Raw genomic sequence first — 20158 nt, forward strand, 5'->3', positions numbered from 1 at the left:
AAACACATTATATCACATACATTATGTGGCTACCATTATGTTTATACAGTACAGTGCTGTAGTACATTCTGTATGAAGAGCTACAAGTATGGAGATATAAGAAATTGTTGGTCATGGTTGCTCATGTCTATAATCCTAGCACTGGGAGGCTGAGGCAGGAGGACAGCTATGAAAACAAGGCCAGCTGAGGCTATCACAGACCAACAAGCCGAGGCTATGACAGACCAGCAGTCCACCTAGAAACCACTATTTTCTTCAAGGAACTCACACTCACTTTATTATCCCGTCACCTTATTATGTTATTTGTCTAACACACTGCCTTACTCTATCAGCAATGACTTCATTTCATAGCCACATCTAGATCTTTAAGTGAGTGCCTTAGTCATCAACAAGTAATGATTGGACAAAAATTAGTTACTAAAGACCTTAAAACATAAGTGTAGAACTGTAGGAACTATCAAGTATTTCTTAATTTCTGATGAGAGCTTTGTACGCATGATAATAAATGGTAGGTTAATCCTTTTAAGATTGAGGTAATATAGCAATATAATATGAATACCCAATAATTTTAGGAGAAATTGAACACTTCAGTTCTAATGGTGAAATCTATCAATAATATCACATATCCTAGGATCAGAAATGCAAAGGTTTTGGGTTGGGTGTATACGCTGATGGGTTTTCTACTTGACTCACATTACAATGAACATGTGTGGTTACTGTGTTGGGAAGGACAGTTTACAGTTGAAGTTTAAATCACTCAAGTCAGATGAACTAAATACATGCAGAGTCTGGGTTCAACTTGTTTGTCCTAGGAGGTAAAAAAAAAAAAGTAAAAACTGAAAGACAAAGAAGATAAATATCTTCCTTTTCCATACCGAGTGCGTCATGAAGGTACTGTTGTCCCACCAACTTGAGGTATTCCTCAATGGATTTAGTGGCAATGGTGTTTTCTCTGAAGATCAAGACATCATGCTCTCCACAACGATCCACTTCTGACATCACCAAGTCAGTTAGAAAATCCTGGAAGAATAATGTTCAGTCAGGAAGAAAGCAACTGAGTTGAGTAACAAACATTAGAAGAGATTATGGGAATAGCAGATATCTATTATAAGAGATATATATTATAAGATATATATTAACAGATATATATTATAAGAGATTATGGGAACATTGTTTTAAAACTAAGTCACCAAATTCCATGGAAAGAAAAAAGGCAGATAGGCCAAAAAGCTTATGTATTGCCAGCTCTTAAGTTTATTTTCTAAATTCCTTCAGAGATTTTCTAATACACTTTTGAAAAAACTTCTGGACGCATCTCCAAGTTCTCTTTCCCTGCCCTGCCCCCACCATACCTAGTGCCCATTCTCTCTGCTCCAGTCCCTACACTTGGCTCTGGTTTTTCTGTCCCCCACAGCCTTTTCTACACACAATGTTTTCTACTCACCACAAGAAACGTTTGCAAAGGCTGTTCTCAGTTCTGCTCTCCTCCCACCCGCACCTCTACCATACCATAAAACAAACTTCTGGAAACCTTTAGATCACATACTGCTTCCTCCTGGACCAGGATTATCCCAGTACCTCACCTTCCGTTCCTAGCACTCCTTACCATTTTACTCTCTGCACTTCTCACTATAATCACAGATTTACTGCTCAATTACCTAATATCATGCTCCATGAGGCCAAGATAGTGCTTATTTTTGTTCAACACATACAGTGAAGACACACTTCAGCATCTAACAGTTACTGGCACATGTTAGATGCTACTTTATCTTCCCAGTTTTTATTTCCATTTAGATAAAGGATTACCAAGAAATAGCTGCCAAGTAACTGTACAACATCCCTTGGTGTTTTCATTTCAGATCCAGATTTTAATTCCATGAAGATTTACACTTCGTACATTTCTTGAATATCTCCTTCTGTACCACTGGGATACAGTTAGCAGTTAATCTTAAAATACAGTGAGAAAGTACTCCAGAAAGATTAAGGACTCCATAAAAACTCTAGCTAGGCATGAAGTTCCACACCTGTATCATACCTTTAATTCTGGGATTTGGGAGACTGAGGCAGGAGGATTACAAGTTTAGGGCTAGAATGAGTAACATGGTGAGACCATGTTTCAAAGAGAAAACAACAACAAAAACAACAATAACACCAGAATTTGAATATGTGTGGGGTTATTATAGCAATTGCATCCACGTTACCTACCTCATGAAAATAAACTAGAAATAAGTATTTGCTAGTTCTCCCATTTCACTTTAGTTAAAAATCTCAATCTCTTATAGATCTGCAAACAAGCTTTCTTAACCCACCCTGAATTCCCATTTTTTTCCTTCTGAAAATTTTTTGTCTGGACTGTCACAGTATCTATCAGTATCCACAGCTTCGTTTTCTTTGTACATGGTAAGGAAGGCCTTTAAGGTAACATACCCCTTTTGACTTACCTTGGCTCTACCAGTACTTTGAAGAATGTGTACTAAGGCACAAGCCAACTCTTCTTTATTCCTCACACTAATTACTGGCTCAAGAACAGAACACAGCATGGTGTAGTTGCTGGTGATGAATTCTGCAAATTCTTTGTATTGCTCCATAGGCAGAATGGTGATAGTTTGGAAACGTGACTTAATCCGGATAGAAGGTCCTCCTGTCTTTCCTTTGTTGGGTGTGGGTGTACTCACTGGGTACCACTTTTCTACAAACTGGCGACCAGTCACACTGGCAGTGGGGATGTTGACTAGCCCTACATAATTATTCTTGTCCTTTTTTTTCTTTTTTTCCACATCCTTATAAATATGAACCGTGATGCTATGAAGAGGTGGAAGGCTATAGAATTCAAAATGTTCACCCCAAAAAATATTGTCTGCTTTGGTCTTGCTGGTTGTACGAGCAAAGAGGGTATCATCAAGGCACAGTTCGCAGAAATATTTTTTTTTAGGGGCAAGGTCCTTGGCTTCAATGATCCATAAACGGAGAACATTTTCAGCTCGTCTACAATTGTCCTAAAAAGAGACAACAAAGTTGAATTTAAAGGTGACATACCAGAAAGAAAATTCTTTCTTCTTAAAGTAATGCTGATTATTTATGGTTCTCTACTAAGAGCAGTCAACAAATAGGAAGAAGAATCGTCATCTCATTGTTTAGGATCATAGAACTCTGAAGATGAGTCTTGCACTAGTAAGACGGTTCATTAGCTGCACCTGCTGCCATGCTTGACAACCTGCATTTGATCCCAGGACATACATGATGGAAGGAAAAGAATCAACTCCTACAAATTGTCCTCTGACTTCCCTACACACACTGTGCTCGTGCGCTCTCTCTCTCTCTCTCTCTCTCTCTCTCTCTCTCTCTCTCTCCCTCCCTCCCTCCCCCCCCTCTCTCTCTCTCACACACACACACACTACACACACAAATAAATGTAATCAAAAATACTTTTAAAAAGAATCTTACAGAACCACATATTTTCTGTTTTACTTGGGTTAAAAAATATCAGCATGCAAGAGTAAGTTCTCAATAGCCAGGTATATGAGGCTGGACTAATGTCCAGGAATAAAACAAAAAGAAGTTGCTAACAACTTTGCCTTCTTCTGGCAGAGAAAGTCACCTAGTTTTTTGAGTCTGTATTTACATTGGTAAAATGACAATAATATCATCTCTAGTAAGATTATTTTCAGTGTAAAATGTCGTAACATGTTTTTTAAACTTTTTTAAAAAAAAAAAAAAAGTTTTTTTAAAACTGCCAAGCTCTAAGCCAGATGTGATAGCATTAACCTATAATCCCAGCACTTGCAAGGCTGGGATGAAACAGCTGCAAGTTTAAGTGCAGTCTTGGTTATACACTAAGACCTTGTTTCAACAACAAAAACTTAAAAAGATTTATAAAATCAAGATATTACTACATTTGTCTTTTATCAACTTGCTGCTTACAAAGTGATTCATTAAAAGGGCTTTTCTTGAATTGGTTCTGACAACTTCATACATGTATAATGTGCATTTTTAATTCCTTCCCACCCTCATTACTACCCTTATTACAAATTTCTTTTCTAAACACTCATTCCCCCTCCCACCCACCACACACACCTTTCTGAGAACCACTGAGTTTAAACAAGAAAATATGCATGGCCATGTGTTTAGAACCATCCACTAGCACCTGATGGGCTTCTGTGGTGGGTATTCAAACAAAATCTGTAATTGCTCTTTCCCCTAAACCTGTAAGTAGCCAATAGTTCAGTAGGGAAGGGGTAGGGTCCCTTGAGCCTCTTCTAATCCATGACTGACTGCTGATGGGACAGACCCAGTTTTGTGTAGGTTCTGCCACAGCAGCTCTGAGGTGATGAGAACACTGGCTGTATATTTCTTAATCCTTCTTCAGTCTTCCTGTATTTATATTCCGTGTGCTCTCTCTTCTGAGACAATCCATACATCTTAGAGGGGGTAGTATAAATGTCCTTCTTGTGACACATTTTTGTCACTCAAAGCCACTATTACCTTATTTGGCTGAACTGTCCTTCGAAGGTTTTCCATCCACTTATCTCTCTCTGAGGCGGAGTTACAGCTGAAGCATTTACTTCCACTTAAGTAGGTGACCTTCAACACAAAGATGAGAGATGCTGACTTAAGACTGTAGATGTGTGTAGGGGATTTATCTTTTAATTTCTATAGTTTAAGAATTAGGGTTGATTTAAGACTGTATATGTGTGTAGGGGGATTTATCTTTTAATTTCTATAGTTCAAGAATTAGGGATGTGTTTGGAACTCAAATCTTACCAAGTAAAACTACAACAGTTGTTTTAGCTTTGCCATATCTTTACTTAAAATGTAATCTCTAAGTACCATGCACACTTCTGAGCTATGAGAGCAGAGCTCATTTACAACTTGGCTTGCCTATGGTTCAGAAAAATACAACACTAAAAAACATTTAAGGACACATCTAAAATTACGTGAAATGAATATATTCATTTGCACTAACAAAAATTAACTAAAAAGTGAAAATGTTTGTAAACTCATTTCATTTCTTCTGATTGCTTCATTCCAATGCTACAGAAGGCTACTAAATGAAGTTGAAAGGCATCAGTACAACCGAATTTCTCCTCCAGGAGGCAACTAACCCACTGATTTCCAGTCATTTATAACACTGCATATAGTATCTACTATGTCCATAGGAAAGCCTACTGAACTGAGCTCCACAAATAAAAGTTCAAGAGATTTTCAATAATAATAATAATATCAATAACAACTTTATTTTTATTAATTACAAAAACACATATAAATGACCTGCTCAAGCTGCTGTAGTCTGTCACTCTCAGTTTACTAATACAATGAATCAGATCAGACAGTGTGCTGTGTCTGAAATGGCAGCTCCTAGATTCAGATGCTTAGTGAAGACCTGAAATGAGGCTGTTGATCTAGGGACATGTGGGAGATTACAAAACCAAAGTATGGTCCTCGGTCAAAAATTGCTCATGTTACAGTTATAAAACTGTGATTTTGGTGAGTTTTCTCAAAGTCCTCTTAAAATTAAGGATTAAATACCAGTATATGACATCAATATTAAAGATTAGCATATTAGTTTGAGAACCTATGGTTCATCTTGTAGCTTATACTGAGAATGTAATAAGTGCTCAAGTTTTTGAAAGCAAAGGCATGAGAATTATTAATAATTTCAATTACAAAGATAATTCTATCAACAGACTTTTAACAGTCCCCTTTTAAGAAAAAAAAACCTTCAGGAACTGAAAACCAGTTAAGATAATCAAATCAGAAACATGCTAGTGAAATTATTAAATTATTACCAATTATTTTCCCTTCTTTCTATGCTTTTTTTTATTTGTTTGTTTTACCTCAAAGCAGAAGTCTTGTCCGAGGATGCTACTGTGCAGTGGCTTCACTGAGACTGGCTCCCCTCTGCCAAGATCAAGACACTCCACTGCACTGCATGGGCTCAGCAGGGACTCATGGGAACGGGATTCTTTCAGTTTAGGCAGACCTCGAGACCTAAAAGTACAAGATACTTAAGGCAGTGCTACATGAAGGTCTAATAAAAGAAGACTAACAAAAATGCACAAAAGTGGAAGGAAGAAAAATAAAGGAGGAACATATAATATATAATATCCTATGATATTAAGAGTATTCGTAACCACATTCATGTGGTATACATAAACTATGCATACATGAACACATCTTTTCAACAAAGCATAAAAACATAATAATTTTACAAGCCTCAAAGGACCCCTACATTCCTGTACAGATGTTATTTTTATTCTTACTTCTGTATTGGAAAATGAATATACACTATTGAAAATTATTTTATCACTTTTTATGCAAAAGTACTGTCAAAAGACATTCTTGTTGAGGATACACATCATTTTCTTGGATCACCAAAAATGGCTGAATCCTCAGCTTGCTTCTTTGTGTGCTGGTTGATCCCACCCCCACCCCACACATCCAGCAAGAGAAAGCAAGCAAGAGTAGTCAGAGTGACAGCAAGAAAGACAAACTTTTCAGCACAAGAATGTCTTTCAAACAGGCTGATTTCCATCTTAATACGGAATTCTATTCTGTAAACTTTGACTTCTATACATGCTTTACAGTATAAATATGAATAAACAGAATGCCTTGAGAAAACTTCTCATATAGTTTAAAAAGAAAAAAAAGCCAAAGTTGGCAGAGGACAGCTGACACTGTCAGGCACGCATCCTGGCTGACTGTTTTCCTGTTTGTTTAAATGAGAAAGGTAGTTAGTTAGGTATCCTAGCTCTTGTCACTACAGAAGCTAGTACTTCACTGTCTTCCTACTGTAATTGTAAAAATTAGTGGAACCAAATATGATAGAAAACAATTTCCATGAATTCAGAAATGTATGGCCATGCAGTTTTAGTCAGTAATTATACTTAACTGAAACAACCATATGCTTCAAGTACAAGGTCTTAGTAATAGGTCTAAAAAGAAATGTCTGTGTAAAAGACATTTGTTTTCATAATATATTTTAAGCAGCTTTATTCATTTACTAGGAACAAGGACAATACTAAAAGGAGCTTTAGTACTTATTGCCAGCAGAGTCTAAATTATTAAACAATAGGATAGTGGAAACTCACACTAAGGTCACTATCTTCTGTCTCCACTCTACTTAGTCAAACAGTAAATAAGAAACATCTTAAGCAATAAGAATACTCTAGCCTGTTGTTACAACAAAAACAAAACAAATAACAACCACTATTTTAAATTTTCGGCTGAAAAAATACTGTGTTCTGACAGCAATTTTTTAAAGTAAAAACGGTAACACAGTATTTCCTACTAATAATGCAAAGTATGTACAAAAGGGGGAAAAGCCACCAAATAGTGTGTGCACAAAATATGACAAAGCAACAGATGTATTATTTCCCTTTCTTCTAGATAAGAAAACATGTTTGAAGTTATGCGTGGCAAATACAGTACAATTATACGTAACTAAATGCTTTTTTAAAAACCTTAGTCAACTTATCATAATGCAGCCTTTCTCAATACACTGAATCAGAAGCCAGATTGAAGAAACAGAACACCACAATCTTCGTTAAACAAACAGAAAACAATTCTAGCTATCCTTCTCAGGAACTGCTGGAGGAAAACCACTGTAGGTCAGGGATGATCAGATCACCAGGAAAGGCCAGGATAAATTTAAAGTAGAAGGAGTTATGACAAGGTTTTTTAAAAATTTTTATAATCCCCCCAAATTTAAATATCAATTAATTTTATTTAAAACAAAATAAATGTCTACCTACATGAAGCAACTGTACAGCCACTTGGCAGTGCAGCCCCAAACCATAGCGGTGCCACATGTCCCAGTATGTAGCAAGTCACTTCCTGGACTACATCTCAGAAAATTCTGTTTAGCAGACAGGACCAACTGAGTATGATTTCCCTGATGCCTTCAGTTACTGATGCAGCATAAAAAGCCTTTCAGGTGTTACTCAAGTCTTCAACAGACGCAGGGCAGAAACACAAATAACCGAACAAGTCCTCTCTATCCAAGGCCTGCAGTGCAGGTGATGTCCCTCTATTCTTGCAGGCTGCATCCAGCCCCTCAGGTAACACAAACAAGGTTCCAGGGCTCTAGGCTGGGCCTGTTGCCATGGTGCTACACCTTTAAGGAGATTAGAGCTGGAAGGCAGCAGGGAGAAGCTGCAGCTGGCAGGGCTCAGGGAGCATGCTCTGCAAACACATTGAAGGTGAATGCTTTATAACAGCAGGGAAGGAGCAGTGAGAGCCCTTCCCATTACATTCTCAGTCAAAGGCTGGTGACAAGGTAGCTCTGGAGGTGGGAAATAACCTCTTATTAAGAACTACTTATGGACAGATCTAGGATGCTTTAGTTTGTTTCATTGCCAGCTACCCTCCCACTAGATATTCACTATATCCCTGTACAATCTGGTATTTCCTTTGCAGTGCCCAAGCTAGGTAGAAGCCTCTTTTTGCATGGTTTGTCTGGTTTAAAGTTATTTTCTAACTTTAGAATAAGTTAAATAAAATATTGTTTCAGTGTTTTTCCAATATAGTCCAACTTCTAATAGCTGCTATAAAAACTCATTCTAATCAAGTCATCTGGAATTATAATTTAAAATACTACTTACTGAAATTTCAATATTTAATATATAGTTCAGAATCTTCTAGAGTTCAAAATGTGGATATACACATACACAAATCGATAGCCAAAGTCTAGTATGTCTAACCTTACTACTGAATAAATAAGCGAGCTCTTCCTCTATTGAGAAGACAATGTCTCAGAGAAGTAATTCCCACAGAAGCATGATTACAGTAAACAGAAGATCAAACAGCCTGGGGATGTCTCAGGGCAAGAGCCAGGGAAGGAGGCTTTATTTCAATATGCCATAAGAAACCCCAGGTCACCTCTAATCATGTTTACCTCTTCCTGTGTTTTCACATGAATTGATTTTCCACAGATCTTCTAATTATTGAGTTTTAGAGTCTGGTGACACCAGTTTACTCCTCTAATGGAACAGAATGGGGATTCATTGGAAGAATAATAAGTTTAAAACAACTTTTCCAAGGTGAGCCTGACAAGGGCCTTCATCAAGAAACCTGACTTGGCCTTAAACGTAGATAATGTGCATTTCTTGACTGCTGGCCAGGTTCTTTTTCCTGACTGTTCTCCTTTGCCCTGTACCACCAGTATAAGCATCACAGAGAAAGAATCCAGGGTTCCAACGTGACTGCTCCTTAATTTAACTGGGAAAAGTTTCCTAGAGGTTGACTGTACATTGAATTAACAAACACCACAATCTACATTTAGTCAGTTTATGTATGAACTGTGAGGGTAGGGTTAGCATGGGTTAAAAATCTAATTATTGATGAAGGTTACTTGTGACTTATTGAGGATATAAAATACTAGGCAAGGGAGGTTTTCTGTTACCACAGTAAATGCCTGTTATATTACTTCAATCACTACTTAATCAGTCTTAGAAAAGTAAATGGGTGTGGGATGGGGCGCCATCACACACAAACCAGTGGATGCACTGGTACAGAAGGAAAAGAGTAAAAGAACCCTGATTAGTGCAATTGTGCAATAAACACAGCTGGATTTCTCAGCTTACCCATCCGATTTTTTAAAGTCACGTTTCCCTAGCAGCTCCAATAATGCTGGGTTGGCTAGCTCAATCTGCCACATGTTTACAGATTCAGTTCCAAATTTAGGAATTGGGAAACTTTTAATTAAAAATGCTTATTGCCACACAAAATCCTGGACTCAGTGCAGGTGAGTTTCTGCTTGGTTGGCAGTTATGAATTCTTGAAGAGACACTGAGCCAGTAGCTGAGTACTGCAGGACACTCCTGTTTTAACCAGTATGCATTTTAAGGCACTCACTCTGAAAATATCCCAAAGAGTAATCAACAAACCTGGGTATCTCAACACGTTCAACATATTTTAAAACTGAGATTTCCCAATTGGAAAAGATTTTTTTCCTGTTCCCTGGATTTTACTGCTCATATATGTTGTGAACATTTCCAAGTGAGTCTATCTGCTGAAAAACATCTATCTCTCTTGCATTGTAATTTTGGCTTTCCCTCTTTGGCTTTAAAAGCAATCACTAACTAGTATTCTCTTGTGCACTCAGAACCCACTGTCTGAGAGTCTCGATAGCTCCATCTGCATGGGCCTGCTTGCTGTAGGTGAAACCAGTCCTTACTGCTTATGCTACTGATTTTTATATTAGCCACACATAGCTACTATAGAAGCACAGTATATAATGCAGACTTTCCTTCTCTCTGCTCTCAAGTTTCTGGACAGGATGGTCTGATGAGCCGAGATGCTGGGGATAAAGCAGGGTATCTGTAGTCTGAGTCATCATTTGAAATAAAAACCTCATGGCTCTCCATCCCACAGAAAAGTAAAACAAAGCAACTTCAACATGTATTCATGTGCACATTCAATGAAGGGGACACAGAAAGAGACTAGAAAAATCAAAATACATTTTGAGAATTAGAAAATTATCTAATAGAAACTGCACCACTAATAATAATACAGCTTTTTTGGTTCTTAAATTGTAAATGTATTAAAACCTACTAGTACCAATCAAATAAATATCAACACAGATATACTGAATTAAGCAAAGATATATAAACAAACCAAATTACACCTCAAATCCAACTCAACTAATAGACCAGTTGAAGGGTGGAAATACTAAATTCTTTTTAAAAATATTTTTGATTGAAATAGAATTATGTCACTTTCTTCTTTTCCTCTCTTTAGCCCCTCCCAGTTACCTTCCCCAAAACCTTTTCCAGGCTCCCTCACTCTCAAGTTGCTATCCTCTTTTTCTTTGATTATATATGTATACACAAATACACACACACACACACACACACACACACACACACACACACACACACACAGAGAGAGAGAGAGAGAGAGAGAGAGAGAGAGAGAGAGAGAGAGAGAAAGAGAGAGAGAGAGATGCTGTGTGCTGTGTTTATGGTTTCAAGGCTGACCACTTTGTACTAGGCAACCAATAAGAAGACTCATCCTTGAGACAACTAATTCTTTTCCCAGGAGTCAATAGTTTCCTGTAATTTGTAATAATCTAGGAGTGAAATTTTCCCTCTTCCACATTAACATGTGCACTGATATTGCTGCTGTTTCTGTCTTGTTTCTTCCTGGAACTCTGGTCCACCTCTTCCACTATGTTCCTTGAGTCACAGATGCAGGAGCTGTAATACAGATCTGTCTGCTTGAGCTGGGCTCCCCACAATTCACTGAACTCTGGATTATGTCCTCTTGTAGTTTTCTGTGATGTTGCCTCTCAGGGTTAGAGGGTGGCCCCTACTGCTGAAGACACATTTAGTATACATGACTTAGATGACTCAAACTACATCTGACCTGAAAGGCTCTTTCATGTGGTCTAGATTTTATGGTTCCAGAAAATACTATGCAAGCTGCCAAGGGAGATAAGCAAAATAAATAATCCTAGCTAGCTGCAACACCTATGAACCATGATTATCAGCATGCATGAAGTACAGCAAGCAGAAATACAGGCATATATCAAATATAATACAGTTTGTTCTATAATAAGTCATCTACTGGGTGGTCAATGGTTAGATAGACTGAGGCCTTAGACAAGTCATGGTAGTTTAGTGCATGAGCCATACTCAGGACAGAGTACTAGGAACAGGGAATATCATATGAGAAGAAAGAACAACAATGCAAAACACCATGGGAATTAATGTAAATGAAAGACTTCATGGGGTTGACAAGAGATCATGCTGAGAGTCAGGGAAAGACTGAGCCATGTTGTTGCATTTTGCATGTTATACTAGTGATTATAATAAAAGTATACGCATGTAGTAAGATATTACAATTGAAATTGATTTGTGATACTGAGATAGAGAGGTACTATGCCAAAGTGAGGCATCAGACAAAAAGTAGTGTTTATAAAGAAAATGTTTTAGGACTAGTTCCACTACTTTGAACCCCTCTATTAGATCAAGATTATAGAGAATGGCCAGAGATTAAAAATCAAACGACTTTTGTCAGAGTGAATTTTGAGAAAACTGTTCTCTACAGTGTATACAGGTAGGGAAATGGGGTAAGGTTTGATTCTTTCTGGATAGGTAGATGATGAGAAATGTCTAAGTGTTGGTAGTGGAACAAGAATGCTAATGCTTTAGGAGTGGTCTGTATATCTAATTTCTAATGGTTGTCAGTGCAAAGAATGTATGAATGTTCTTTGTAGTTGTGGAAAGACCAGAGCAACAAAAGTTTTTTCTCAGAATGGGCTTTGGAGATGCCTCAGTATGTAAAATGCTCAGTATGTAAATGTGTAAGCCTAAAGAACTGAATTCTGTAACCCCATACCCATATAAGTGGATTGAGCACAGTGGTGCATGGTTATGGTCTCAGTGATAGGAGGTCGAGACAGGGGGAACTGTAGTTAGGCAACTGGTGAACTCCAGGTTCAAGAGGAGAGCCTGTTTAAGAAAATACTGTGGAGAGTGATAGAGAAAGACCCATATGACCTCTTTCTGGCCTTCATACCCTTGCTTGGGTGTATCTCTTCTCTATAGAGCTTCCTGAACCAAACTATAGATGAGAGCCTCTTGAGAGATGAAAAATTCCTGAAGGATTCCTCAAAGAGGCAGGATACAAACCAGGTCCACAGATCGTAATGGAAAACTAAGATGGTACTAGAATGCCTGGTTCCTTTCTTCTCCTGTGTCTATTCACCCGAAATCCAAAATCAGCAGAGGTAACAAGTTCTTGAAATTTGGCAATGTTTTTCACCATTCCCTAGTTTTAAGTGCCTTTGAGTAAAGGGCAAAACAATCAGTCTTGTCATGGTTCCATGCCTTCTCACATGCACACTTTCAATGTCAAAATGTAACCAATATGGATCATAGGAAATGATTTTGCTGGGGTTTAAATGATTAGATGGCTTTAAAAAAAATGACTCTGTAACATTTTATTTTTTTTTTCCTTTAAAGTGCTCCTCATATTTTGTCTTTTGACTCAGCATTTCCACTGCCAATATCCTCCTTAGAGCCTTCATTATATATCACAGTAAATTTATAACAATTGGTCTCCCAAATGTGGTCTTTGTGATCTAGAACTCCACACTCCACAGTGCTGGATTTGTCCAGCCACAAAACTGCTGATATGTCATTTGCTGAGAACTGTTTACATGTTCATTACTGCTCATGGACTAGAATCTACACTCCTTAGTTTGACATTTAAGAACTTAAGAGAACTGAGCTAAAATATTTATTCTCGTAACTTTAAAAGACATGTTTCCCCAGACTTTTGGCTTTTAGTAATTTTACCAAAAATTAGAATGCTGTCCCACTTCATTACCATGTTCCCTATGCCTAATTCTCTGCATGCAACATACTGTTTTCTTTCTAGAAGCATTTTAAGAATAGAAAAACAAACAAACAAACAAACACCCCCCTCCAAACCTTGGTGATCTGATATTTTGTGATGTTACAAACTGATATGTTTCTGTTCAGGGAGTCTTTACCATTTATATTACTAGAAATTAGGTGATCTCTCCAGTCTGGACTTTTGTTATCTTGTCTGGGGACATTTTCTTGTGTTATTCCTTCGATAATTACCTCCCTAAAGTCTTTGTTCCTTTTTCTATAATATTGTTCATGGATTCTTTCATTCTTTATAGTATATATATTGCTGTGGAGGGGGTGTAGAAGTCAGAAGACCACTTATAGAAGTGTGTTCTGTCTTCCCATCATGGATGCTCAGGGGATGAAACCAGGTCCTATGGGAAAGTGCTCTCACCAGCTTCTGCCATCTTGCAGTCTGATTCTTCAATCTTCTGTTACATTTCCTGCGACAGTGACTTTATCTTTCATATTAACTTTCAAGTTCTTTCCTCATTTTACTTGTGAAGTTTTTTTTTTTCTTCCTCTGAATATTGTTCTTTCTACCTGATTATTTTGGTCTCTGTCTTTCATTTTGGGGTATTTCTTTGGTATTTATAAGATATTTGGTTATATGTTTAAGAGTAAAGCACTAAACAGCTCAGTGGAAACTGTTCCTGGAATGAGCTCATAGACTAATGAGCTCCATTGCAGAGTACTTCCTGGCCATCTGTCTTTCTTTTCTTTAAACATCTTTATCAAGATATAATTCACATACAACAAAACCTACCCATTTCAAGTTTACAGTTTTTAGTACAGTCAGGTTTGTGCAGTTATTACCATAACCTATGCCTAAAATCTTTTCAACCACTGAAAACAGAAGCCAAAACCCCTTTGCAGTTACTCCTCTTTTATTGTTTTTTTCTATATCACATCTTCAGTCTTTGACAATTATTAATCTCTATGCATTTTCCTATTCCTGACACTTCCATATTCTACAAGTGGAAACACAACATTTAGAATTAGTATCCAAGATAACACTTACCATATAGACGGGAAAAACTAAAGTGATTAACTTTTTTCTCTCCATGATGGGGATGAAATGTATGATAGACAGTGTTGTAGCCCTAGGCTGTGCTTACACTCTAGGACAAGCTTCTTTCAATTATCATGCTTTCAAGGTTAAACAGTCAGACACATGGTAGCACATATCAGTATTCCATTCTCTCTTGTGGGTGACTAATATGTGGATATATTATGTTTGCGAATTCATCAGTTGATGGTCATTTGGGTTATAATAACTTTGGTAATAATGATTACTATAAATAATGTTGCTGTGAACATTTATGTCCATGTATTTGTATGGATATGTTTTTATCTGACATGTATTTACCCGTTTGAACTTTAACAGAGAAACGCAAACATCACTACCATAAACCTCTTTGAGGGAACTTACGTTTCCCCAGTGTATGTGGTAAGTATTATCTTAAATACTAGTCTCCTAAAGTATGGCAGACTAAACTCTTCCAGAATTCTGGGAGTATGTGTGCTAAACTAACCCTCAATGGCAAATAGCTGACTATTTCTCAGTATCTATCCTTTTCTTTGAATTTAAGACTAATTCTTGCATTACTGGGGGCCCAGTATGCCCAAATACAAAAAATCCCAGTTTCCCTTGCAAAATAAGTTAGTAACGAATAACCAAGGGTCCTTGGAAATTCTTTTTTTTTTTTTTTTTTAAAAAGATTTTATTTTATTTATGAGTACATTGTAGCTATCTTCAGACATACCAGAAGAGAGCATCAGATCCCGTCATAGATGGTTGTGGGCCACCATGTGGTTGCTGGGAATTGAACTCAGGACCTTCAAAAGAGCAGTCAGTGCTCTTAACCACTGAGCCATCTCTCCAGCCCAGAAATTCTTTTAAAGCATGATAACTTAGTTGGTAGTAGGCAATATCCTGAAAAAGGTCCCTCTTTTCTGATGTCTGAAACATAGATGTCATACCCAAAGCTAAAGCAATTATCTTGTGTTCATAAAGAGCTCCTTGAAGATCCTGAGAATGGCAGACTTGGACTTTTATGTGAGGGGGAAGTACATTTTGTTCAAGTGATTACTACTTTAAGTCTCTGTTAGTAGCTCATTTATAGCATAAGTGATAAGACTTCAGAAATCATTCACTCGTAAGTAATCTATAACTGAGATTTTTCTAGTTTTATTAGTATTCATATTTCTATGTCTAGTGTAATTTTTAAGACAAAAAGAAGACCTTTTATGTGTAACCTTTAAAACTGAATCTCTTTTTCTTCCTGGGCCCTGGGTAGTAAAAGAAAGCAGGCTGAGCAAGCAATGGAAACAAGCCAGGAAGCAACATTCCTTCTTGGCTTCTGCTTCAGTCCTTCCCCGCAGGTTCCTGCCTTGAGTTCTCGCATTAGCTTCCATCATAGATGGTCTATTCAGTAAAACTGAAACAAACCCTTTCTTCCCGAAAGCTGGTTTTGGTCAGTTTTTTGTTTTTTCATAGCAACAGAGGGCCAAACAAGAATGTGTGCCAAACATGGGTACACTCAATTCCATAAGACAAATACTAAACATAAACCCACATATTAACTGCAATATAATAATAGTGGGTGACTTTAATGACCCACCTCACTGAACGACAGGATATCCTGACAAAAATTGAGTTATTTATCATAAGTCAAATGGGACTAATAGATGCCAATGCAAAATATTCCATCCTAACACCAAAGAATCAATATTCTTCTTAGCAGCCCATAGAACTTTTTACAAAACAGACCATACAACAAGACTCAAATAGAATAGCATCAAATTCAGAAATATTGAAATAACTTTGTATTCTATGCTATCATAATGGAATTAAAACTAGAAGTCAACAAGAACTTCAGAACATGTACAAATACATAGTGATTACATAATAAACTTTTGAATTATTAATGGGTCACTGAAGAAATCAAGAAGAAAAAAAATATTTCTAGAATTGAACAAAAATTAAGACACAACATACTAGAGCCTGCGAGATTCAATGAAAGCAGATCTAAGAGGGAAGTTTACAGCTAAAAGTACTTACATTAAAAAATCAGACTGTTCTCAAATAAATAACAGTATACCTTACAGCCTTGGAAAACCAAGAACAAACTAAATCCCATTTCTTTCAGTAAACAGAAACAAATAAGATCTGTGCAGAAACTAATGAAACACACATACATTCATTCTCTCTCTCTCTCTCTCTCTCTCTCTCTCTCTCTCACACACACACACACACACACACACACACACACACACACACCTAAATATAACCTGCTTGGTCTGAATAATGTATCTTGTATGCATGTTTTCAGGGATGACCATTTGGCATTAGATAGCCAACTGGGGTGCTCTTCACTGGGGAAGACTATTTGATATTAACAAAGACGATCTCACAGAAAACTCCCTGAGTCTATGACTCTTAACCATCTTGATAACTCTAAAGGTGCAGTAGTGATATGTATATCTTAGTAGTAACCAACAGCTCTTTTAACTGGACTTAAAGCTCACTCAACTGGTACTGGTAACCTAGTCAACTATCCAGAGTTAGTGAAGTCATAGGTCTTGGAGAAGCACCTACGCAACCACTTTAATAAACCACCATAATCCATAATCCCTAATCACGTTCTAACTACTTGTCCTTATATTCACAGATATGTGCAGTCCTTACCCCTCATCAAATAAACACTTTGCAACAGATAAGAGACCATTACAGAAAACCACGACTAATCAAATACAGAGTTGTGGTGTCTAGTATCAGTGGGTACATCAAGACAGACTTTTAAATTTCACTATTTTCTACGTGGTCCACATATAAGAATATCTGATAAAACTCAGGATGAAGGCAGTACTAAAATAAAACTGAAAATTCTCTGCCCAATGATCTATCATTTTAATTTGTTTGCGAGGAAAGTAACAGAAAACAGCGTTACTACCTAGAGAAAAAAAAAGATTAATTCAAATCCCCAACTATAAATAAGAGTATCAAATATGAACGACAGACAAGTTTAAATCTAGGTCCACTAGTTGCTTAAGTCTGGACAAGTTTCTCAGTCTCTCTACCTCCAGTTCCTCAACTGTAATGTAAGGGTTTGGACAGTACTTGGAGCTGGGTCACATAAACAGTCCATGGAAAATGCTGGGTGCACAGTGAGGACTCAGTGTTGGCACTGGTGATGCCAACATGTGCTGACACAGCAACGTCCGTCATTTCTAACACTATGAACGCTGTGACATATTCAGATGTGTATGGACATATACATAATGGTTCACACTCATTTAGTGAGTTAAACATGCAAAATTTACTAAGTTAGTTCTAACTACTGAAATTCATAATTTCTTCCTACTGTGTATCTTCTACAAGTGACTGTAAACTCAAGACTGATTGTACATGAAAACTAGTATAGTAGCAAAGAACAAGGATACTGCTCTTTGTACTAAAAATGCCCATGTGAAAATATCATTTTTACTATTTACAAACTGTATAATCTTGGACATTATTTATTATCCCTGTGCATCTGATTCTTCACTTATAAAACCAGCAGAAAAACATATTTATCATGTAAAGTTATTATGGAGACTGTATAAGATAACCATATGTATCCTATATAGTATTCAACATTTTTTAATTATGTCTGTTATCCCTCAGAGTCAGTTGAAGAAAAAGAATTTACCTATTACCAGCATAATGTGACTTTACAGAAACAGTATATCTGATTTTTAAAAATGTACATATTCCCAAGTGCTAATATTTATATGCATTTTACACTGGTTGACTGCTGAGCCAACAAAGTACATTTTGTAACTTATTTCAATATAAGCAAAACAAAAAAAAAAGTAAATTTTGTATTGGATTATTCTGTCACTGATGTAAAGGTATAAAGGTTCAAGAACCTTATCAAAATCCACTCTATGCTAGGCATGGGGTGCCCACCTCTAATTCTAGCACTTGAGAAGCAGAGGCAGTTGGATTTCTGTAATTCAAGGCCAACTTGGTTTATAATAGTGAACTCCAGGCCAACTAGAGCTGAGGCCAACTGAGATACTATCTCAAAATAGATAAGTAACCAATCCATTCTATCATTGGCTGTCCTTGTTTTAAACAAGTCATGTCCTACCTGTCATCTGCATTGCGAAGGGATGGAAGTCGAAAGCTTGTGTTTCTGTCAAGCTTCGACTGGCTTTTGGTCCTCTTGATGGAACCTTTCAGGCGCTTGCTGAAGAATCCCTAGAATGAAAAGGCACAGTGGTGGGAGACAGAACTATGTGGGAGCACTGCCTTTGGCAATGAGCTTGCAAAAGGAGTGTAGATAGAAAAAAATAGGACTGGGATAGAATCTAGCTTTTCTTTCTTTTTCTTTTTAATTTTATAAATGCTAGTTGTTTGAAACTTCTTGGTAATGTAATGAACGTTTTTTCTACTAAAAAAAAAACTGAGATAATTAAACTTGTTGATAGCACCAATCTTACTTTTTATATTAGTTGTGGCAGAAAAAAAAACAAGTTTCCAAATAGACTTTTAAAACAGCAACAAAACAGACAAATACATTGTTTTCTAAGAAAATATTATCAGCAATTTGAATAGCAACAGAAATGACACCTCATGAGTTCTTAAACTAAGAAAAAAATGGTTAAACAGAACAAACACCGTGTTCAAGGTTCCTGAAGTGGGAAGGCATCTGGTACACTAGAGGACTGAAGACACTGCAAGAGGAGAGTGGGGAGAGCTATCTGAGCAGCACAAGGACTGTACCTTTACTCGCCAAAGTGTTATTAAAATTTACTCATACCTCTTTGGATATTGTTATTTATAAAATTCATTAAAATGCAGATAAATGATTTTACATGAAATACAGGTAATCTATGCAATGATTAAAGTACTGAAAAGTTAAAGAAAAAAGGACTCTTTTTTTGGTGACTTCCTGACACTCCACCAAAGTACAAAGAGCTCCTCATCATCTTGCAAATAATGTACGTACAATAAAAAAAGGTTGCATAAATTTAAGAATGAATGAAGATGGTCACTATTTACAACACATACAAAACAGTGAGTTTCATTCAGGTGTTGTTATACATAGGCTCCCTTCCCTGTTGGCCTCGCCTCTCCTCCTTGTCCAATATTGGCCAGCTCTCTTCCTTCTCCCATATAGTCACCCTTTGCATTCTTTTCAGATTAGTCCCCGACTTTCGTCTTTATCTCTTTCTAATTAACCTTGGTGTGAAGTCTACTTTACCTGATAACAGAAGAGCTATAACAACTTGGTTTTAACTGCTGTTAACCTGGCAGGTTGATTGCCATCCTCTGGCTTTCAATCTTTACCAGTATAGCATTTTTTTTTTCTTTTGAGACAAAAATAGTTGAATCTAGTTTTTTTAGCCTAGTCTGTATCTTTTTATTGGTAATTAAAGCTATTTACCTTTATGGCTATTATTGAGAGATGTTCACTAATTCCTGTAGTTTTGTTTGTTAATTTTTGGTTGGCTGGGTTAATGTTTGCTCTTTATTCCTCCCGTTATTAACTATGGCTTGCTCTTTTTGATCATCCCTTTAATCAGATTGTTTCCATGCTCTTATGATTGAGACTTCACTTCTATCTCTTTGGTGTATAATATTTCTTTTTCTCTGCAGTGATAGCTTGGTGATCATGAACTGACTGAGTTTTTGCTGTTCTTGAGATATTTATTTCTCCTTTATTAAAAAAAAAAAAAAAAAAGCTTTTCTGGTCACAGCAATCTTAGTCAGCAGCTACTACTTTCAG

At 36.9% G+C, this 20158-nt stretch overlaps 1 protein-coding gene across 7 annotated transcripts in view; it reads right to left on the reverse strand.

Annotated features, from left to right (window-relative positions):
• Window positions 1-20158, reverse strand: part of Rasal2 (RAS protein activator like 2) — a 247682-nt gene that overhangs the window by 38725 nt on the left and 188799 nt on the right. For 6 of the 7 annotated variants that reach the window (XM_034513119.3, XM_076941420.1, XM_034513118.3 and 3 more), the window contains 5 exons: window positions 18518-18627; window positions 5835-5988; window positions 4483-4581; window positions 2442-2996; window positions 876-1020 (listed from right to left, as the gene is read on the reverse strand). In XM_034513119.3, coding sequence (XP_034369010.1) covers window positions 876-1020; window positions 2442-2996; window positions 4483-4581; window positions 5835-5988; window positions 18518-18627 — 1063 coding nt within the window. Of the gene's footprint in view, window positions 1-875; window positions 1021-2441; window positions 2997-4482; window positions 4582-5834; window positions 5989-7751; window positions 8060-18517; window positions 18628-20158 lie in introns of those variants that run through there. The other variant, XM_076941423.1, reaches the window with a different exon arrangement.

Source organism: Arvicanthis niloticus, chromosome 10, assembly GCF_011762505.2.
Source record: "Arvicanthis niloticus isolate mArvNil1 chromosome 10, mArvNil1.pat.X, whole genome shotgun sequence".
Classification (NCBI taxonomy): domain Eukaryota; kingdom Metazoa; phylum Chordata; class Mammalia; order Rodentia; family Muridae; genus Arvicanthis; species Arvicanthis niloticus.